Source organism: Mauremys reevesii, linkage group 1 (genome assembly GCF_016161935.1).
Source record: "Mauremys reevesii isolate NIE-2019 linkage group 1, ASM1616193v1, whole genome shotgun sequence".
In the NCBI taxonomy this organism is placed as follows: Eukaryota; Metazoa; Chordata; order Testudines; family Geoemydidae; genus Mauremys; species Mauremys reevesii.
In genome coordinates this window covers 269,440,031-269,463,439 of record NC_052623.1, presented here as the reverse complement: position 1 = coordinate 269,463,439, position 23,409 = coordinate 269,440,031, and the positions used below count along the sequence as shown (strand labels likewise).

General features: G+C 41.0%; 1 protein-coding gene and 1 long non-coding RNA gene across 2 annotated transcripts in view; both read right to left on the bottom strand.

Annotated features, from left to right (window-relative positions):
- The window catches only part of ADSL (adenylosuccinate lyase), a 43,045-nt gene that overhangs the window by 1,544 nt on the left and 18,092 nt on the right, over positions 1-23,409 (bottom strand). Inside the window, exons 5-11 of the mRNA XM_039489377.1 lie at positions 6,748-6,919; positions 6,376-6,422; positions 5,407-5,497; positions 4,362-4,431; positions 3,021-3,168; positions 2,301-2,391; positions 1,651-1,740 (exon numbers count right to left, since the gene is read on the bottom strand). Of these exons, the coding sequence (XP_039345311.1) occupies positions 1,651-1,740; positions 2,301-2,391; positions 3,021-3,168; positions 4,362-4,431; positions 5,407-5,497; positions 6,376-6,422; positions 6,748-6,919 (709 nt within the window). The remainder of the gene's footprint in view (positions 1-1,650; positions 1,741-2,300; positions 2,392-3,020; positions 3,169-4,361; positions 4,432-5,406; positions 5,498-6,375; positions 6,423-6,747; positions 6,920-23,409) is intronic.
- On the bottom strand, positions 18,960-23,198 carry LOC120372352. Its single transcript, XR_005584921.1, has 2 exons — positions 22,280-23,198; positions 18,960-21,721 (listed from the first exon to the last, which is right to left on the bottom strand). It is a non-coding gene; the product is annotated as an uncharacterized LOC120372352 (long non-coding RNA).

Genomic DNA, 23,409 nt, shown 5'->3' with positions numbered 1-23,409 from the left:
AACATCCATAAGGATTCCCTTAAAGAGATGCCCCTGAATGGAAAAGGCTGTGCCAGCCAGTCTCCAAACCTAGGGAAACCAATGGCAGGCAGGGGTGTCTGCACAAAGACCCTGTACCTCCACATTGGCCCTGATCCCCACCCATGTAGCTCCACTGGAGCCATGTCAACAGAGACTCCACCGGCTGTGCTTTCCCAGAACCCTAAGATGCATTATTTTTTATTAAGGCCCTTCCCACCCCCATGCTGCCAATGGCCCACTTGCTCCTCCAGTGGACTGCTCAGTTCCCCAGTGCAGATCTATAGAGCACACTCTATGGGGTCCAGAGGTGAAGGTGATGGTGCCAGCAACATGTAAACAAATGAGTCCCCATTCCCTAGCTTGGAAATAGAAGATCACCCCTGGTAGGATCTGTGGGAGACCATTTGGATTAAAGATAGCACAAAAGCAGAACAAGTTAAAGTTAGTCAAAGGAGTTAACGGGAACAACAGGAGATTTTATAATAACTGTATCTAACTACAACTAACTAAATAGTATTAGAGAGAAGGTAGGCTCACTAATAAATAAGAATTAAAGTTAACTCCAAGGGTATAACTACACTGCAATTAAAAACTCAGGGCTGGCCCATATCAGCTGACTCAGCCTTGTGGGGCTGTCTAATTGCAGTGTAGATGTTTGGACTTCGCCTGGAACCTGGGTTCTAGGACCCTGCCGGGAGGGAGGGAGGGAGGGAGGGTCCCAGAGCCCGGGTTCCAGCCAGAGCCCAGACGTCTACACTGCAATTAGATAGCCCCTTAAGGGAATTAAGTTACCAAACTTAAGTTACAAAAAGCAAGTACACTGGCCTAAGCTATACTGGAGGGGAGGAGTGTTCAGGAGTGTCTACGTGAGTTAGGAACACAAGTCCCATTGAAAGCTCCTAACTCACTTAAACAACCTGAAAATCCCACCCACTGTTACCAAACTGCAAGTCTAATTTCTGTCAATAATAAAATGATGAAACTAATATTTAGGGGGAAATTACTGTCTAGAGGCAAGTGGAAATATAAGCAGCATGAATTTATTAAGAATGAATCCTGTCAAGCAAGCTGATTACCTGATTTAGACTGAACTACAAAGCTAGTGATTATGGGAACACACAGTCCTGATGTTTGGATTGTATTAGAATATTCAGTAACATTCGCTGTGAGACAGAGACTCAAATCAAATGGGTCTGCTATGAAGCCTGTCTCCTAGATTAAAAACTGGCTGAAGGATCATAAAGAGTAATGAAAAAAGCACTATATTGATTTTGTGGGGCAGGTAGCAATCCATCCTGTACTAGGTGCCTTTGCAACAAACAATTAAGAATTACAATCTGTTGTCATAATCTAATGTAATAAATAACGGACAGCTCGGTACATCGTAAGTGGATAGATATCCCCTGCACTGAGCTTCTAACAATGAATAAGAATTCCCCCAAGCTGCTCCCTTCCCAAATGACTGGGAGAAGACTGGCCCTGCAGCATAATCATAAGATTAACAGCTCTGGTAGACCAAGGAGTCACCAAGGGAGAGAAGGAAAGTAATTACGAACTTTTATATACTCCCATTCCTCAAGAGTATGATGCCTGGCAGTGAGCATAAGACCCTCCTAACTGGGTACCTACCTGGCGATTACCCCCTGCTTTCACCATGGCCATGATGATATTCTCTGTGGCCATGAAGGGCAGCTCCTGTCGTATCCGCCTCTCAATCACCTAAAAAAACGAAAAGAAACAGGCACTATCACACTGGAGTCGACAATCAGTAAATCTGATCAGGTATTTCCTGCCGTACCCTGCCCCATGATGCCCCAAATTGTACAATGGGGAAAAACAAAACAAAAGCCACCTTTTCCAGACCCAATCTAGAAATAAACATAGTAAGTCTGAAATGTTGAAATTTTATCCTAGCTAATGTTACTGCAGGTGTGAGTCACATTCATGTAATTGCCCACACTTTCTTGAATCTTAGTAAGGGCTGGTTCAACCATATCCTGTGGCAGCAAGTTCCACAAGTTAGTCGTATACCTCAGAAAACAGTATTTTCTTTGATCTGTTTTAAGTTTGTTGCATTTTAATTTCTTCAAGAGTCCTCTGATTTTTGTATTGCAAAGAAAAGTGCCATGGTGAGAAACTGGACAGCTTGGCTGGGCAGCCCTTAGGAATATTCACTGAGCCAAAAGGTAAGAACTCAGTGCTCTGAGTGGGATGGCTTCTTCTGCAGGCCCGCAGTGCTAATGGAGATTCAGGACTGCACATAAGTTCTGTTACTTTACCTTGGGGTACACCACTAATCCTTCAGAGATATTCTGCAGCGTGCTCAGTATGATGTCAGCTGTGAGGAAAGCCTCAGCCAGACACACACGCCTGTGAAACACATGTAACCAGGGTGTCTGGGTTAGCCAAAAAAAAACACAAGGCGGCCTAACTCAACCCCTAGTACCTGCACATGTCTCTCTAGATGGTCCCCCTCCCAACAGCCAGAACTATTCCTTATAGGCACTTCCTGCTGGGATAGGCCAGAACTGGGGAAGCTAGGAGCAACCTACAGCACCTGCTGCTGGGACAGGACAAGACAAGAAGAGCAGTGTGTTACCCTTACCCTTGGCTACTGCACCATTCCCTGGTACTCCAGTTCTCCTTTTCAGAGGATCTTTACTGTGTAAAACATTATTACCTCACTCAAAGAGAGAAGCCAGTTTACAGCCTCTGTTGCTGGGCTCCCAATGTCCTCTAATGATGTTGCTTTTCATAAAGTGGTGTCTGCCAGCATGAGATTCAGAATCGAGGGGTGTAGATTGAAAATACCATATTCTAAATATGTCAGTGTGCTGTTCCCTACAAGCACTTTCTAAGCACTGCATTGAGTGAGAGGAGAACATTGACCCCAAACCAGTTTAACCCTCTAAAGCCATTCTCTTCCTTTATTTCATCAATAACTAGGGTTTTTCTGCTCACTACCCTCCCCCGGCCAGCCGTGGAGCACATGGATTGACCTGTTTGCGCTGTCATCCAAGGTGCGCTCAAACCACTGCACGGAGGCTGTATGGAGTGGATTCAGGACCAGAGTCATCAGGTGGCGAGCCAGGCTGCAGCAGCGCTCTGAACGCATTGGATTCCTCTTGTAAGGCATGGCGCTGGAACCTGCAGGCAAGAAAAATATGAGGAGAGGGGGTGGTAAAAGAGAGGATGATAATAAGAGGGCAGGAGATGAAACACACAGAAAAAGAGAGATCAAAGGTACTGGCCTTCCCAAGAAAAAAAAAAAATCCATCGTTCACTTTTAAGTCTGATTCATACTATGCAGACACACAAGGTGGGAGAGGTAATATCTTTTATTGGACCAACTTCTGTGGTGAAAGAGAGAAGCTTTCGAGCTTATACTGAGCTCTTCAAGCTCAAAAAGTTGTTTCTCTCACCAAAAGAAGTTGGTCCAATAGAAGATATTGACTCACCCACCTTGTGTCTCTAATATTCTGGGACCAACACTGCATCATACTATGCAGGTCTTTTTGAAACCACCTCCCCCTGCCCCACCCACCGAACCAGAACTGTATCTGTACTTGCAGGGGAGAACGTGGGGGCCTTAACTCCTAACTCTGCAAGATTACTTTATCAATATAAAAGAAAGAAATGAGGCTGAGCTACTTTAGTGTGCTGTATTTTGCACTTCTGCTCAATGGCCTACCCATGAAAGTCAGCAACCTGCAGTGACAGTGACTGAAAGTCTGAGGGTTCAATATTTAAAAAGTGACCTGTCAATATTTTAAAAGCCTGTCACTCTAGTATGGCTGAGGTAACTGACGTGGTTGAGGATCAAAAATGCTGACTCATCCCACAACACTAACTTGGGTGGCTGGGCCTTCTCAGTTCCGGCTTCACAGCTCTGGAATTCTCTCCCCTTCTCTATATACATCACAGCTACATCAGGGACCACTTTCAGTACAAGGCTCCAGCCCAGTTTTACTTTTCCAAGTTTGTTAATACACAAATGACAGCAATACTGAGCCAATTAACTTTAATGGGAGTGGAGAGTGCTCCGCTCCTCTCAGAATCAGGCCCTCATCTGTGCTGGGGTGGGGAGCAAGGGCATTATTATTTCTGCACTTTGACTTATTTGGGCACAAAATTGGATTTTGTTTGTTGATAAATCGTTAGACCTAAAACTGCAGGCACAGACAGATTAAAAAAATTAAACTTTTTAATTAAAAGCAATTTATGCCAGTGACATCACTATTGTTGCTGGGAAGAAGGTGCTGGTGAGGAGATCACCACAGCGAATGAAAAAGATAAGATAACTGGAACATGTATCACAAACCAATGTCTGCCACCCTCACCAATCTGGTCTGTCTCGAAAGGCTCCTCTATCTCCTTGAGGTTGGCCAGAAGGCGGATGTCAGTACAGATCTAAGAAAAAGCAACAAGAGCAAATGAACGAAGCTGTTCTCACTGGTACTAGGTAGTGTGTCTGGGGACACTGTGTATCTATGTCCATGGAGCAGCTTGGGGGAGAGAGAATAATTCCCTTCAAAAGTGAGCAATTCCAAAATTAAGGCTTTAGCCTTCTTATGAAAAAATTAAGGTTCAATCTATATTACAAATGAATCACATCTGTATCCACATTACACAACCAGAAAGCTGCAATCAGGTTTCCTGACAGGGTAGCACCTCAGAGAAGATAGAGGCCAATTTCCACAGGGGTTGCAATTTTTCCTGAAACTTTCTAATTTATACTTAAAGAGCTCAAGCCAAAAGAATGGGGAAGAGGGAAGGGACGGGACTTCATGAACAGTCAAGGGAGAGAAGATAAATTAGTAAACATTGATACACCAATTAAGTCTACATTGTGCTTAAACACTGAAATGTACACTGACCAGAGAACATACAGTCTAAATAAGAGGATAAACCACCGGAGGTCAGAAGTGCAGACAAGGGAGAGTGTGGAGATAATCAAAGAGAGGAAAAATCCCACAAGGACGTATCTCCATGAGGAATGTACTGGGAGAGGAAATGGTGAGATTTTAAAACATGTTCCATTAGGGAGGGCATTTATTCTAACTGAATTAGCTTTAACAGAAATTTGATTGCTATCTTGCTTGGGATCTCCCTCCATAGGGTCTTTCTAAGTGAATTCATTTTAATTGCCCTTTGCACCACCCTCAAGTAAGAAATCAGGTATGGGATCTCTTCCGGTGCTCTGATATCTGAGACAAAACATCCAGTGAACAATTAGTCTGGTAGAGCAGAGAACAGTTAAGCACTCAACTCCAACTCATGTTTCCTGTGGAAAGTGTTCTGCACCAGGATCTCCCTCCCCAACCCCCTCAGATTGACAACATTTCCCTTCCCCTTCCATACTGAGTTTTGAGACAGGGACCTCACCTTGTGTATGGATGCCCCTAGACTGGCTAGCACAGATAGGACTTCAACATCCACTTTGCGGCTGTAGGTCTGCCCTGTGACGAGATAAGCTCTGGAAATAAAAACAAAGATAAAGCTCTCCAGACACAAGCACCATTAAAATAGGACTGAGTGAGTATGCGCTCTGCAGGGGCACCATGCTGTAGAGCTCTGCCTGGCTAACACCAATGGGTGGTGTAGCAGGGTGCTAGTGCAAAAGCACCTAATTACCCCTCCTCAGCCAGCTCCAATCAAGGGAAATAGATTGGGGCTGGTGAAACAGACCTGATGCCTGTCCTGGGGACTGGCTCCACCTGCAGGCCTGACAAGTCAGCAGTTACAAGAGCTGGGAACCAGAAGAAAAGCCAGCCAGGGAAAGGTCAGACTCCTAGCTGTGGGCTGACTGCAGGAAAAGAGGGAACTAACCCTGTAAGCTTTGTATATAGCTCCCATTGGTGGTGGGAGAACTGTGCATGTGTAAAAGCCACAGGTGCTACATAACTGAAAGCCGCTCTGGAAAAGGGGCGTGACGGAGAACCTGTCACAGGTGGCTTGCCCTGCAATACTTCACTTGACTTCCTGGCTTCTCATTCACACTAGTGGGACACTTGATTCATGCTCCTGTGCTCCTTGGGCTGGCATGCAGGCGTGTAAAGACGGGGGAGGAAGAACAGTAGCCCATACTTTGACAGGGTGAAAAATGTGTAAGGGAGAGAAGTAGAAACAGAGACCTAGCCGGGAGGTGGAGTTTCCTTCACAGTGCTACATTGTGGAGTGTGGGTTGGAAAGGAACAGAACCAGGTGACAGTGCTCTCTAAATGTGAGCCCAACAGAGGGGAAATTAGTTAGTTGGATAGAAGAACCTGTGCTGCTGTGGACAGCAGGAGGTGTCAGGCTATTAATTCTCCTCAGCATATTTTATAGTTCAAGGTAAGCAAGCTTTTTACATACCGCTTAAATCCTGCCTTCACAGTCACCAGCCTGTCCAGCTCCTCCACCTCAGGAGAAAAACAGACAGGAACCTCAGAACATAGTGACTGAAGTGTCAAACATGCAGGGCTCAGGGATACTGATAGAGGACAAAAATGTAAAGGCTTCAACTCCCCCTCTCTTCTGAACACACTAAGAGCTCTGCCAGCACACCTCAACCCTGTCCTGAAGCACCCCCACTATTACAATTCTGCTCTCCTAGAGCTCTGCCAATGAACCTTCATAGTGACCCCCAGTGTCCATGCTTATTTGACCCTAGACCCTCTCCCCCCCCCACAAGTCATCTTCTAAACCCGCTTACTGGGAATTTTGATCACTGGATTCATGACTCACTTTATCATGATCTCCCTCAAACAGCTGCAAGAAGCTGGCCTGGGTGCCAGTGGTGCCTTTCACACCACGAAATCGCAAGTCGTCTCGAGCCCGCTCCAGGTTCCGCAGGTCCATGCACAGGTCCTGGATCCACAGGCAGCAGCGTTTCCCCACTGTGGTTAGCTGTGCAGGCCTGAGAGTAAGCAAGGCAGATTGTCATTGTGTCTCCACCTGCACACAGACTTCGCACAGCCTCGCTAGGAAGGCAGGCACTCAGATACCACTGTAACGAGAACCATCACGACTCTTCCCTTTCGAATCTGAAGGGTCCGAGAGAAGAAATAGTAACTAAGGAGCTGAAAGGCCCAGTTTATGGAGAAGATATTTAAAAGCTAAATATACGGACATCTGGGAGCCACTAGGGGAAAGGAGCTGCAAAGCTATGCCACACTATCCCCCACCTCCTGAAACACACAACCATCAGTAAGCGAATAGCTTCTTTAAATCTAATATTCATCAGATCTTATTCCACAACTCTTTAAATTTAATACCATTATGGATGCTGGTCCATCTCCAGACTTCCTGCAACATCCTAAAAAGCAGAAGCAGTCAGACAGTCCTCTTGCAGCCAAAATGGCTGACCAGGGAGAGGCCACCCCTCTGAAACAAGATTAAATTATGGACTAGCTAAAACAAATCGAGTGAACAGACTATTTTAAGAAACCTCTCTGAAGATACACCTCTACTCTGATACAACACCACCCGAGATAACACAAATTCAGATAAAACGTAGTAAAGCAGCGCTCAGGGGGGCGCTCCGGCAGATTAAATCAAGTTCGATATAATGCAGTTTCACCTATGATGCGGTAAGATTTTTTGTCTCCTGAGGACAGCATTATATCAAGGTAGAGGTGTATAAGTGAGATCAAATATATTACTAGCACACATCAAGCTAATTTGCAAAGCTTGGCATTAAGACTAGAGGAAGCTAGAATCTCCTTGCTAGAAGACACAGTCTGTATTACAACTATAACCCAAAGCAACAGGAAAAAACTATTAACACACTGCATGTCAGGTTAATTATCTCCTCCTTCCCTGGTGTCACTTCTTTGAAGTTCCCTGGTTTCACAGGGAAACAGCTGGGGAGCAAGATGGTGGGAACAAGGATCTCATCTTTGACTGAATTATGCCCCTGCTGGCCCTCCAGCTGGATTCAGGAAGCAGGTGGGTTCCAGCTGCTGCTGTTGGGAAGTTGGAGTGCTACAATAGGGACACACCTGTTTTGCCTGCATCTACCCTACCCCCCTGTCCCTCATGAGTCCAGTGCACTGGGGTACACCCACCTTTGAGACCCTGACTCCAAGTAAATGACTTCACCAGATGCGGGGACTCTTTACACTTGTGGATTGGCAAGGCTCAGAGATATGTGATTTTGTTTTCTATTAGAGGCACTTTCCCTCCCCCAGAACCTTTTCCAAACCCCACTTCCCTCAACAATTTTACTTTCTTTCATCCCCATCTAATTTTCTGTATTTCAGGTTTATAGTAAATCTGGAAATATTCAAACCATTTCCCCTAAACCTACACTTGTGAGAGATTCCAGATCTAAACAATATAATGAAGATTTAATGTTTAATGATGAATCTTTTCAATTCCCCAACTGTAAAGAAATGTGATCTTATAAAATGCTATCCAAGAATAGTTATTATTGCTAGGTATGATTTACCAAATTATTGATGTGTTAGTATGAGTGCCAATTTTTTCAGTAATATTAGTTCAGGTTCTTTTCTTTAGTTTTTATTTTTGGAAAATGAGTTGAAATATATGTTATGCTGATTTACACTGCTGATGTAATAAACTATTGGGCAATGGAATTCACACTATAATCCAACGTGGACAAAGCTCTAGCAGGAAAAGTTTAAGCAGAACTGTCCTGCTAATGAACTCATTTGCAGATAATCCAGATATGTCAGAATATGATTATTTAAACAATTTGTATAACTTTCTTATATATCTACTATAGACTTGTTAGGTTTAGATGCTAACCTTCTTCCCCCAGAAACCATGCCCTCCCTTGAGATGAAATATTTCTTCTTTAAAGAGTTAGAGAGAATCCAGTTATACCCTGAGTGTTTTGTTGTTGTTTTTTGTTGGGGGAAGGGAGGGCTAAGTGAGTGACAAGGCCACCCCCTTGTAAATGTCCTGGATTTATTCAACCTGAAACAGGACCTACATTATGTATTTTTAAGTGAAAGTTGGAAAATGCTGATCACTTCATTTCTTTTTCTCAGTTTTTCTATCTTTTAGCTTTCCTGATCTGTCTTATCCTGTCCCCTTTCCATTCCCTTTCAGTGCGGTGAGGGGGAACTCAGATATAACTTTCCTAGATCTGGAATTAACAATAGCCCAAATACTGACACTATTCGGGCCCCTGACAGAGAGATATTTGACTTAAAAGCATTCTTTGTGGCTAATGTTATAGATTGTGTTTCTTGGAACATCAAAAGGGTCAATCATCCATTAAAAAGAAAAAGAATTATCACTCATCCAAAAACAATGAAAGCAGATATTATCTTCCTATAGAAAACCCACCTGAATGGCTTGGGGGCAGAGAAATTTAGGAGAGAATGGATGTTTAACAATTTCTTCTCCACAGTCAAAGGTCTAGCAATAGTGTTTCACAAAAGACTCAATTTACGAATTCTAGATGTAAATAAAGATGAGGGAGGTAGATTTTTGGTGGTGAAGGCTATAATTTCTGACTCTCTATATATACCCTAATTATTGTATGATTATTTATATGGACCAAATAAAGATGATCCAAATGTTTTTAAACAAGTTTTTTCCAAAATTAATTAATATCCCATGTGACAAAGTTCCTCCTCTAACTTGGTGGGTCCTGCACTTATTGGCAGATTTGCTGACCTCAGTGATCTTCCCCACAGTCTGGATCAACTCCTCCTGTGTCTGATCAGGAGTTGGGAGGTTTGGGGGGAACCCGGGCCTGCCCTCTACTCCGGGTTCCAGCCCAGGGCCCTGTGGATTGCAGGTGTCTATAGTGCCTCCTGTAACAGCTGCATGACAGCTACAACTCCCTGGGCTACTTCCCCAGGGCCTCCTCCAAACACCTTCTTTATCCTCACCACAGGACCTTCCTCCTGGTATCTGATAACGCTTGTATTCCTTAGTCCTCCAGCAGCACACCCTCTCACTCTCAGCTCCTTGTGCCTCTTGCTCCCAGCTCCTCACACGCACTTCCTCTCCTCTGGCTCCCCCCCCCCCCCCCGACTCCTTTTTAAACCCAGGTGCCCTGATTAGCCTGCCTTGCTTGGCTGCAGGTGATCTAATCAGCCTGTCTGCCTTAATTGGTTCTAGCAGGTTCCTGATTACTCTAGTGCAGCCCCTGCTCTGGTCACTCAGGGAACAGAAAACTACTCATTAAGGGCTGGTCCACACTAAGAAGCAGGGTCGAACTAGGGTACGCAAATTCAGCTACGTGAATAGTGTAGCTGAATTCGAAGTACCCTAGTTCGAACTACTCACCCGTTCAGATGCCGCGGAATCGAAGTCCGCGGCTCCAAGGTCGACTCCGCCACCGCCGTTTGCAGTGGTGGAGTACCGGAGTCGACCGCGGCGCTTCCGGAGTTCGAACTATCACGTCCAGATTAGACGCGATAGTTCGAACTCCGAGAAGTCGAACTCACCGCGTCGACCCGGCTGGTAAGTGTAGACTAGCCCCCAGTGCCCAGTATATTTGCCCTCTACCAGACTCCTGTACTCCACTGGTCTGGGTCTGTCACACCCACTAGAATCAATCATCATAGCAGGAGATTTTAATGAGCTATCGGACATTTTTTAGATAAGGGAGGCCAGCCCCAGCATATACAATCACATGCTAGAAACATTACAGAAGATTATATGGAAGAATTGGGGTTAAAAGATGTATGTTGGTTGCAGAACGCCAAAATGACGGATTTTGCTTATTTTCCCTCCCCACATTCCACATATTCACACACAGATTTCTTAATAATCTCTATGATTCTGGTATACTCACTGCTTAATAACAAAATCTCTGATCATGCCACCAGGGTTACTACAATCTTCCCCTCCCAACACAAACTGGACTTGTAGAAGATGGAGACTGTACTTTTCTCTTTTGAAAGATAAACATTTTCAGAACTATGTCACTGAAGAAATTTTATTCTTCAAAACAAATAATCCACCCTAAAGGATATGCTAAGTTTTTATTAGGTGCAGGATCATTTCCTACTCAGCAGGCAGGAAGAGAGCTAGCCAGGCTTGGCTCCTGGAATTAACTGAATGATTTACAGCTATGGAATTAGAATTTGCAAACTACTCCTCTGTAGAACAAATATAAAATTAGAGACTTAAAGTTGGCTTAAGTTTGGTTAAAGAAATAACTAGCAAGTAAAGGAGAGGCCCTGAAAGTAGTGAGTGGTAAGGCCAGAGAGGAGTAGGGAGGATGTCTGGTTCAAAAAATAATTAATGAGATAAGGAAAAAGTTTCTAAAAAGAAGGCCTCTGCCTGAGAGGGATGACTGCAGTTCATTTTAAATAAGACACAAAATTTTCTTAAAAGGAGCCAAGATGGCCCTTCCCACCTCATATACCAGTGTTATCTTAAAAGTAGGGCTGTCAATTAATCACGGTTAACTCACGCGATTAACTCAAAAAAATTAATCATGATTAATTGCAGTTTTAATTGTACTGTTAAACAATAGGAATCCAAAAATATTTAATAAATTTCAATTGGTAGTTTTTCTACATTTTCATATAAAATATACTGATTTCATTTACAACACAGAATACAAAGTGTACCCTGCTCACTTTCTATTACTTTTTATTACAAATATTTGCACTGTAAAAATGATAAAATAGTATTTTTCAATTCACTTCATTCAAATACAGTATTGCAACCTATTTATCAAGAAAATGCAACTTACAAATGTAGATTTTTTTTACATAAAATTGCACTTGAAAAACAAAACAATGCAAAACTTCAGAGTCTGTAAGTCCACTCAGTCCTACTTGTTCAGCCAGTCACTAGACAAATAAGTTTGTTTACATTTACGGGAGATAATGCTGCCCACGTCTTATTTACATCACCAGAAAGTGAGAACAGGCGTTTGCATGGCACTTTTGTAACCAGCACTGCAAGGTATTTATGTGCCAGATGTGCTAAACATTCATATGCCTCTTCATGCTTTGGCCACCATTCCAGAGGACAGGCTTCCATGCTGATGACGGTGGTTAAACAAATAATGCATTAATTAAATTTATGACTGAACTCCTTGGGGGAGAATTGTATGTCTCTGGCTCTGTTTTACGCGCATTCTGCCATATATTTTGTGTTATACTAGTCTTGGATGATGACCCACCATATTTTAAGAACACTTTAGCAAATTTGACAAAACTCAAAGAAGGTACCAATGCGAGATTTTTAAGGATAGCTACAGCACTTGACCCAAGGTTTAAGAATCTGAAGTGCCTTCCAACATCTGAGAGGGATGAGGTGTGGAGCATGCTTTCAGAAGTCTTAAAAGAGTAATACTACGATGCAAAAACTACAGAACCCAAACCACCAAAAAAGAAAATCAACCTTCTGCTAGTGGTATCTGACTCAGATGATGAAAATGAACATGCGTCGGTCCACGCTGCTTTGGGTTGTTATCATCAGCACGGACACATGTCCTCTGGAACGGTGGATGAAGCATGAAGGGACATGTGAAGCTTTAGTGCATCTGGCATGTAAATATCTTGTGAGACACTGGCTGCAACAGTGCCATGTGAACACCTGTTCTCACTTTCAGGTGACATTGTGAACAAGAAGCAGGCAGCATTATCTCCTGCAAATGTAAACAAACTTGTTTGTATGAGCGATTGGCTGAACAAGCAATAGGACTGAGTGGACTTATAGGCACAAAAGTTTGACATTGTTTTATTTTTGAATGCAGGGTTTTTTTTGTTTTTGTTTTTTTTACATAATTCTACATTTGAAAGTTCAACTTTCATGATAAAGAGATTGCACTACAGTACTTGTATTAGGTGAATTGAAAAATAGTATTTCCTTTGTTGTTTTTACAGTGCAAATATTTGTAATAAAAATAAATATAAAGTGAACTCTATACACGTGGTATTCTGTGTTGTAATTGAAATCAATATATTTGAAAATGTAGAAAACATCCAAAAATATTTAAATAAATTATATTGTATTATTAAACGGTGCAATTAATCACAATTAATGTTTTTAATCGCTTGGCAGCCCTAGCATAAAGTAAATAGAATGACTTCAGCACAAGCCAAATTTGCTCTTTTTAGACTCAAGCACACCAGGAGTTGGGGGGAGAGAGCAGGGAAAATTCTTACATAGAGATTAAAAGTGAGAGGTCAAAGTCCCAAATAGTATCAATCAAATCAGAACAAGGACGGGTTATTGCTAATCACAAAGAGATCAATGATCAATTTTTGAAATTTCACCAGGCTCTTTACAATAATGATTTACCACCTGACCCAGAAGAACTGAATAATTTTGTTAGAACTCTTAACCTCCCACAAATCTCAGAAGAGCAGCAGGCTAGGCTGGCCTCTCCCTTGCAATCAGAGGAAATAATCAAGGCCAGGAAAGAAATAGGTCTCAGCAAGACTCTGAGCCCTGATTGTCTACTGATAGAATTCGATCAAAGTCTCAAAGAAATTCTGGTCCCTAAGCTGTTCTACATTTACAAAGATGCCTTAAAGAAATGTACATTACCTCCTACTATGAGGGAAGCACTAAATACTGTACTAATTAAACCGGGTAAGGAAGCGCAAAAGCTCATCTCTTTAGTCAATACTGATATATAAAAATACTTTCAAAAATATTGCCCAAGAGGTTTGAAAAAGTAACAAGTGATAAGGTTCACCCCCAAATCAGGTGGGATTTATTAAAAAAAGGCATGGTTCAGATAACACATCAGTGATTTATATTATGGCATTCTATCAACACACTAGAAATTCCCATGCAATCATTTCACTCAATGCAGAGAAAGCCTTTGACAGAATGAACTAGCAATATCTGCTTCTTACCCAGGATAAATTTGGCTTGGGAAAATCCTTTATTTAATGGATATAGCTGTTATGTTTCAATCCCAACTCTCATACCCTAACTAACAGTGTAATATTTCCCACCTTTGATCTCTTTCAGGAAAGTAGACAGAGATGCCCTCTCTCCCCACTCCCATTCAATCTAGCATTAGAACCACTTGCAGTACTAATTAGGGAACACCAAGATATTCAAGGGATCAAATCAGGAACTCTGGTAACAAAAATCCTTTTGTATGCAGATGACATCCTCCTACTTATTAAAAACCCAGGTCAATCTATTCCAAATACACCTCTATCCCGATACAACGCTGTCCTCGGGAGCAAAAAAAAAAATCTTACTGCATTATAGGTGAAACTGCGTTATATCAAACTTGCTTTGATCTGCCGGAGTGCACAGCCCCCCCCCCGCCGCGCTGCTTTACCGCGTTATATCCAAATTCATGTTATATCGGGTCACATTATATTGGGGTAGAGGTGTATTACAAACAATAGATAACTGTGGTAAATTCTCTGGCTACAGGATTAATTGGGTAAGTCAGAAGCAATGAAGACCTCATTAGATCTAGCTGGAAGTAGCTCTCCTATAGGGACATTTAGATGGCATCAGACAAACCTCAGATAGCTTGGCATCTTGATCCATAAGGAAATTAAAAACATAGTCAAGGTTAACCTAGCCCATTAATCATGCAGTCAGCAAATGATTTAAACAGATGGAAGGCACTATCCCTCTCCCTTTGGGAGGGTGGTGTGTGTGTGTGTGTGTGTGGGGGGGGAATGAATGCCCTTCCCAGGATACTTTTTATTCTGAATTCCCCGCTCCCTCCATATTCTTTTTATTTTACTGAAATCAACAACATGTTCAGGTCTTTCTTGTAGGTGCTGGTAACAAGCCCAGAACATCCTTACAAAGATTACAGCCCCCTGTCAATACAGGTTGGTTTAGATTTCCCAACGTCACACTTTGTGATAAGGCAATAATTTTTAGCCAAGCAGCACAGTGGCTCGTTCTTCGCACTGTACAGCCCCAGACTGGCTCCAGCTGGAGGCAGAATTGGTTGCTCCTTTACCCCTTTCCAATGCAGTGCACTTGGATTACTACAGATTCCCTAAAAAGCAATTACCAACTGTTGTGGCAGCCAGAAATACTCGGCATGCTATTTTGAAATTTAAAGAGCACCCCCCTTCTACATACCAAGGCCTCTATCTGAAGTAACTTGAAACTCTGTATAAAAAGGCAATCCCATAATTTGGCCAGATAGGATTAGGAAAGGGATTTTGATCATCAATCAATTTATTGAAAATGATACTTTCCTCCATTTTACAATATTAAAAGGAAGTTTCGGTCTAGAGATTAAGACGTGGCAATGTAGTCAACTCAAAAATGCCATCTCCCACCTGTTTGACCCCAATGCCTGAGCTACCCTGACCCACCTGAACAGCTTTAATTTCTCCAATTATTATCCAGATTGCCAAGACTTATGGCAACACTATATATACACTTGGCTAGTAAATTTGAACTAAACATGGATTCCCTAAAAAAGAAATGGAAGGAGGAACTATACCAATTAGTCTCTGCTAATGGAAACAAATTTTAGCCAGTGCTCTGAACTGCTCTTTGAACCTCCATTTAAGATTAATCCAGCAGAAAAGGGTGGCAGCATTGGACCTCCCTCTCACTGTTCAAAACAGATGCTGCTAAATCAGACAAATGTTGGCACTGTAATTCATCAGATGATAACTTAACCCATATACTCTGGGAATGCTCCTATCCCTGTATGTTTTGGGAGAACTGAACTGCAGAGTTATTTTTTTCCTATTAAATACAATTGTGTTACAAGCGAAACATGTAGTACTACAAAAATGGAAATCCAAAAAGCATCCAATAATTGAAGACTAGAGCACAGACATAATAAGCTTGGCGACCCCGAAAAAAATTGTATACTGTAACAGAAATACCCAAGAAAAAATTCTCAGATATGGGATGCTTTCCTGTATCTGAATGATCTTATTAACTACATGGGCCCCCCTCCTCACCATCTCTATCCCCTTCTTCTGAATTTTGCTTCTATACTTTACCTTATTTTAATAATTTTACTTTAACTAGTTGGATTTTTATAAACAAAGTTGTTTTTATAAACTGTGTAATACAAATTATTAATAATTTAATTGTTCAGATTATACACAATTAAATATTTCAGGTAATAGTTAAGGTTAGGTAGCAAATGGTTAAAATATTATGACAAGTTATTTTTATAGTTTGTATGTTTTTCTGTGTGTGGATATTTTTAAAATTTAACAAACAGTTAATAGAAAACAACTTAAAATGTACATCTTGACTAAGTGACAACTAAGAATATGATCACTGCCAACAGGAATTTGAAGGTAGCAGACAGCAAGGAAGAAGAATGGTTCACTGTAAGCACAAGAGGGCATGAATTGGATTAATTGAATTCAACTGACCCAAGAGGAAATTCAGGATGGCTATCAGGAGACATTTCCTAACTGCAAGGCCTATTAGATCACTCTTTGGAAATTACTGAAACTCCACTGCTTGTGACATTTAAAAATAGCCAAGGTAGTGGTATGGAGAATAAACTGTATGGAGAAATCTTGCATTAGCTGAGGAAGAGGGCAGACAAGATGTAACTTAATAGGTTTCCTCCCCAGCCCTCCCAAGAATCTTCTCAGTTCCATGATTCTGTCTTCCATTCACAATAAGTTACTTGAACACAGAAATTTAATCTACTTTTAAATACTGTTGTACTGATGGTGATATATACTTAAGTCCACCTATCCACTGAATTCTCCATTTCTTGTGACAATTTCCAGAAGATTTAAAAAAAAAAAATATATTGAGTGCTCCCCCTGCTGGATCTGTGGCAATGGTTCAGTAACTATTCCCAGGACTATGCTTGATATCAACACCACAAACACAACTTAAGCTGAGCAAAAACAAGAGACCCGGGGTTGATAAGAGAGGGGGATGAAGTCACACTGGCACTTTCCTAGTTCTGATGTTCAAGGACAGCGATGACATACAGGCTACTGCAGAGCTCAGTGATCTTCCAGACAGAGCAATTAGATGATTAGCTTCTTTTAATCAAGAAGGGTTAGGGTACACACAAAATTTGGGTTGGAATGGATTACCATGATTAAATACTTGTTTAATGTGCATATAAAAACACATCATCAGTCTCTGAGCACATATACAATACTTAAGTGATCCACATCTCTTGTTAACTAGCGCTAACATTAAGACTCCCATGAAATAAGCTAAGTATATGCATCCTTCAGTCACATTTTTTCCAGGCAACAGCTCTTTCACAACAGCTTGGGGAAAAAAAATAATCAAAGTTTTAGATCTGTCATAATCAAGAACAAAAATAGAGCTCAGTCTGAAAAGATCAGATTTCCTATTGCAGCATCTGAGACATATCTTCAATCACCCATTTCCTCGGCAGCAGTAAAGAATACACAGCTTTTTGTGCTCCTCTGACAATACGCAAGGGAGAAAGAGGCAGCACTAGGATTTTAGTTAAATAAATTCTGCTGACTGGCCTCACTGACTTGTTTATTTCCATCTATGTACCCTGACTGAGACTTCGAGTGAGAAGTTCTCCTCAGGGCATCCTAAACCTCTCACTTACTGCGGCAGAGAAATAACACAACGGCAGTTTAAACTGTGTCAGCTCCCAGCCACACCAGTCTGCCCCACTCACCAGCAGACTCCAGGAGACTCTGCCAGTCTTAATCTCTTTGCAGTAACATTCAGTAAACCCCAGTTCCCCAGAGATCTGTCTCTGCAGTGTCCAGTTCATTCTCACTAGCCACTAACAGAAATGATTTAGTTTGCTTCCTTCAAAGAGATAGCTTACACACTAGCACTCACCAAACACACACTCTTTACCTTAATATGACAGCTCTGAGGTATTCTTAGTTTTACTATAAACTAAGTTTATTAATAAATAGAACAGAGATTTAAGTGATACTAAGCAGAGAAAACAAGGAAATGGTTACAAACAAAACAAAACATGCTTTTCAGTGCCCAAGATTTAGCAAGCTATAATCTTTGTCTAAACAGCTTTCTCACTTACATCAAGCTACCAGCATCTCCAGCCCTTTCGGCAGGAGGAAGCAAAGTTAACAGAATCAGAGACTGTTATCCCCTTTGTTCCCTATGTGATGGATAAATGTCTTTTTGCTCTCCTTATATTTCCCAAAGTCTATGGTTGTTGCCTGAAGAGCCAAGAAACCTTCCAGGGGGTTCAGACTCATGTGTCCCTTGATGTGCTCACCACACTGTGTCCTCCATCACTTGTTAACTTGATTGCTTTGTTTACCTTATATGTAAATGTACTTGCTTTGTCATCTGCCTGTAATCAAGTCCGGCAGAACCACATTCCTTTGTCTAAGGCAGGTTTGTTTATTTACTGCTTCCAAAACATATTTCAATAACTTATTTCCAGCATACATATATAACTCTCTATGCACAAACCGTACGTACGTTGCACAATTATATTCATAACCGGGGTGTCACCAGTTTTTACATGATACCTTAAAAGACACTGTGGCTAAATATTCTGACCACAGTGTGTTGAGTGTGTCCTTTGTCAGTTAGCATAAAGGGGCTCTTAGGGTCACACTTGGATCGATGCTTTCTTCACTCTTCTTCAGGAGTGATTTCCTATGCAACAAGGACATTAGATCTGGGTACGAAGTGTCATAATCTTCCCAGTCTCGGCTGTCTCACACCACTTTCACTAGTGGAAAAATAAGATTTAAATCAAGGTCCATAGTGTAAAGTCCTGAGAGTTAACAACTGCCATCCCTGGCAGCAGCAGATTAACCCACATCTCCAGAAACATTCTTGTCCAGGTCTTGATTCCTTTTCAGTGAACCATATTCTCAAGAGCAACAGAGAGATACTGCCATTATAGAACAATCCAGTCTCCTGACCGTAGCCAATGACAGATGTACCACAGAAAAGGGATAAGCCTTCCATGATACAGAATGTTGTGCAAACTTATAACATGGGAGAAATATTTCCTGATTCCTGCTAGTGATCTCTTTATGCCCTAAAACAGGGTGCACTGATTTAAATCAGCAATTTAAGTCACCAAGTAGAAAGCCTCAATTTAAATTATCAACTTTAATCAACTTTTTCGTTTGTACTTCTGTTATTTTCTAAAGAAAGGTGCATTCTCATTGGTTGATATAACTATTAAAACATGTTGATTTACAACTAAATAGAGCCTTTACACTATGTTCAGTATGTCTTTTTGCTACCTAGGAGTATACACTATAACTATATATGTTTATTTAAGCAAAACAAATATTTTCAGATTCTTATTATACATTTTTAGTATGTTAGAAAATAGTAAATGATACATTGCTTATTTACTAGATGCTTAACTTTTTGCTCATGATTTGTGTCAAGCTGCATTAGGATGCTAACTGGTTTAATTAAACAAACAGCATACAAAATTTAAATAAATGAAACTTTAAATGTTTTGAATACATAAACTTCTCTTATCTCTTATTACAACCAAATGAGGTATTAAAGGAATAGAGGGATTAATTGTAGCCAGTGAATTAAGCTGAGTATTTCAAGTCAGCCTGGGAAAGTTTTCAAATATACCGAAGTATAAGTGACTGGAGCTTAAATTACTTCTCGCCTTAGGCCTTGTCTACACTACACAGTTTTGTTGAGAAAAGTCAGCTTTTGTTGACAAAACAGTGGATGTGTACACACCAAAATGCTCCTCCCACCAATGTAACTCCCCTGCTATGCTGACATAATAAAACTACCTCAACTAGAGGCTTATGTAGATATAGTTAAGTTGGTGTAGTTAAGGTGATGCAGTGTCTGCATTCCTTAGATCAGCTGTTAGCTGTCATTCTTGTCAATTTCACTGCGGAGCCCCAGGTGGCTTTCCCCCTGCTCCCAGCAGAGAATGGGGAGGTGAGAAGTCCCCAGCAGCTTCCCTCCCATTCCTGGTGAGGAACGGGGAGGCGGCAGCCTGTCTGGAGCCTGTGGGGTAGCCAGGCTCCCGGCACGGAGCTGCAGGTGGAGATGAGAGACCAGGCTCTCAGATCCCCACAATGCCCCTCTTACATCGGTGGAACTGCTCCTGTGAAGACACGCACCACCGATCCAAGAAGGGTAGTGTGGACATCAGCCATCTCAGTAATTAATGAGGTAGTTGTACGTCAACCTAACATAGGTCGACTTATCTTTGTAGTGTAGACATAGCCTAAGTCTCTTAAAAATGAGACAATTTGCTAAATTACTTAGACTGTCCTTCAAACTTTTTTTTAAAACTAGAAAATTTTAAGCCCTCCCTCCTCATTTTTATTCCTAGACTGGAAGAGAAAGACCATTTTTTCTTCTGCTTTTTCAACTCCCAATCAATTTCAACTTTGAATGAATCAGTCCAAATGAAGAACATATTCTCTCTGTGCCTGCAAAAGAGGCTACCGGTGTCAAAAGCTGGTTTAGCACTTCAGCAAACTCTGGTTCCAGGTGCTTAGTTAGTACCTTCCACCAGTTCAGTTGTGTGATTTTCTTTAAAACATCATCAAACGTGTACTGCTTGAATGGTTCACTTCCAGCCCTGAAATGTATTACAGTTGGCAAGATTGATGGGTGATTATTCAATGCTCATGTCATAGCAGCAGCATCTTCTTCAGCAGCTTGGCATCTACCTGGTACTTTTGGCTGAGAATACTGGCAAGAAAATGAGGTGGAGTAAGTGCTTGATTCCTTCAATTATTTACTGCCTAAAATTTAATTTTGGTGCTGGGTATTTCTTTTTTCAATATCTCAAAGTTCTTTCCAATTTTAACAGCATTAGCAATTCAGCAGCAATCTTTCTGTAGTTTGTCCAAGGCTATGAAAATAGGTTTCAGTATATTTATCATATCTTCTACATTTCCTTTTAGTCCGATGTTGAATACTCTGGCTGTGAGAGTTCCATTTATTTTGTCTCAATTTTCTTCACAAATTTTCTTCAGAATAGGCTAGTTCTAAATAAACAGCTCAAAACAGTCAACCACTGACTTCCACCATACATCTTGAGGGAGAATTAGTTTAAATGCTTCTATTCTCTTCAGTGAAGCTGGAGGAAAGTGGTTGTTATGGAAGCATTTTGCAACTTTAACTACTTTTTCCTTTATTCCTGCAGTTGTACTCAACTCTTTAGCTAAAAGATGCATCAAATGAGCACTGCACACCCATACGTTATAAGTTTCAGGTTCCCATCACTATCTTCTAGATTTATTCTCATATTTGCTACATTTGCCTCATTGCCTGTGACAAATACCTGACACTTGAATTTTTGTTCATATTTAATATAGCTTTTACTGCCAGTTCTTTTAAGTATTCTGCTGCATGGGCATTTCCTGTTGTATCAATTGTTTCTGTAAGAGACAACCTCATCTCTGTTATCACACAAGCACATATTATTGGAGCACTGTGAATGCTGTTCCACACATCAGGACTTAGATTAACGAATTTCCCCATCAATGTGTTTTGCACACTTCAATTTCCTTCTCACAACAACCTTTCAGCAATGTCTGCTCTATAGATGGAGTGTTCCATATCTATAACGATTGATGAAAATGGCACGGCAATGAAATATTTGTTCTGAACAACAAGAAAGGGAGAACTGTGCAATCTTTTCATTTATGGAGTTTTCCTGGAATTTGCTGGTCCTGATTGCTATTCATGCCTTTCTTAACTGGATTATGATGAAGAAAGCTTGTTTTGATGCAGTTAATTTACTGTCTGAAGTATGTTTAGTTGCAGTACTGCTGGTGGTATCAGCAGATGACTCTGACGTTGCGGACACTGCAGATGGACATTCACAACTCCTTATGTCTAAGCAGGGACCCTGCAACAAAAGGTAAAAAATTCTCCCTCAGTCACTGGTTATTACTCAGGGCACTGCTTTAAAAAGATTGTAAATGAAAGATCTTCTCCTATTGCAGCTGACTGTACCACTGTTTAAATGGTATTTATTTCTAAACTCAGTTTTATAGGGCAAACAATTAGTAAATTAGTAAATTATAAGGATAATCTTAATCTATTTAAACCCTTATCTCTAGCAACATACCAAACAACTTGGGGGGGGGGGGGAACATATTTTAAATGTTAAAATTCATAAATGCCTAATAAAACTTTACTTTTAAAGAGGACATCTTCACCTACGATATTTGATTATACGGAGCAATACAAATCATTTCTAAAGTCCAGTAGTAATAGTAAAAATGTAATTGACAAAACACTCCCACAAACTAACATAATCAATTACATTTTGAACAAACATTTTGAAATTCATAAGTAATCCCCCAAAACCACAAATTTATGACAATAATCTAAGTTATCATTATTAGCATAGTGAGACATGGAAGGCAGCCCATAGAAATGGTGCAAAAATAAGTTTACTAACCAGCTGATCCAGATTGTTCAGGCACTTCATCTTCAAAGTCACTGTCTTCTGAGAAGCAATTTTCATAATGTTGTTTCATTCTGGCAACCAGGCCTTGCATCTCTGTTGCACCATTCACAGTTGCCATGAGTTACTTTACCCAGAGGCACAGGAATTTCTTGAATATATTCCCAAATAGGTTCTTTTTTACAACTTGCAGACATGGCAGTTTTTTCCCCTCCAGTTCCTAGGTGTTGAACACTAGAAGCTACATTCTAAAGAATGTTGCCCCTTCTTCCCAGTGTCCTGCTTTGACAAGTGTTGCACCTTTCTGGCAGCATACTCTGCTCCTTCTCTCTTGTTACATATCTCCCCTACCCCACTCCTACCCCAGAAAAACAAAAGAACTAACAACAATCCAAGACTTCTGGTAACATAACACATGTGCCTGTTGCACTGCAGTGTTTTATTTGTTTAGAGACAGAGAGGGAGGCAGTTGAGAAGTTAATGGATTTCTGTTTGTATCTGTTCATGTGCACACGTAAGAAGAGAGAGCAAGGCCATTTATCTGAAGTGTCCAAAACCGTCCAGGAGCAAGGGCTGGTAGTTATTGGGCAGATCAGTGTTTCTCCATGGGCTGGTGGTTGGAGTATAAATATTCATAGTTTGAGAACTGAGCTAGAGCTCAGGTGGGGAGAAGCTATAAAGTAGGAGCTTGAAACCACCAAGATGGGTTCAGTGGATGAGCCTGATGAGATACATGATGGTGTCTCTTGGAGCCAGTAGCACAGCCCCCAGATCACCCACCGGATCAAGCCGGTAATACAGTACATGTACAGTACATGACCTACTTTGCCATATTTATTAACCTCAAAAGTTAAATTTCCTCCTCCCACCCCCAATTCTTTCTTTATATAGGGAAGCAGTCTTTAACTCAAAGTTTTTGATAGAGGCTCATGGATTCAGCATATTAAATCTTTTATATTAAAAAGAAAAATAATGTAAACAAAAATCAAAAAATTTGATTTAAATAATTTAAAAAACATTAAAAAAAAAAGCATTGATTTTTAATCCACCCTGCCTTGAAACATGAGAATTGACAGGTCTTGTAATTATAACTGCAGAAGCAAGCGTCATTCATATGAAGTCCT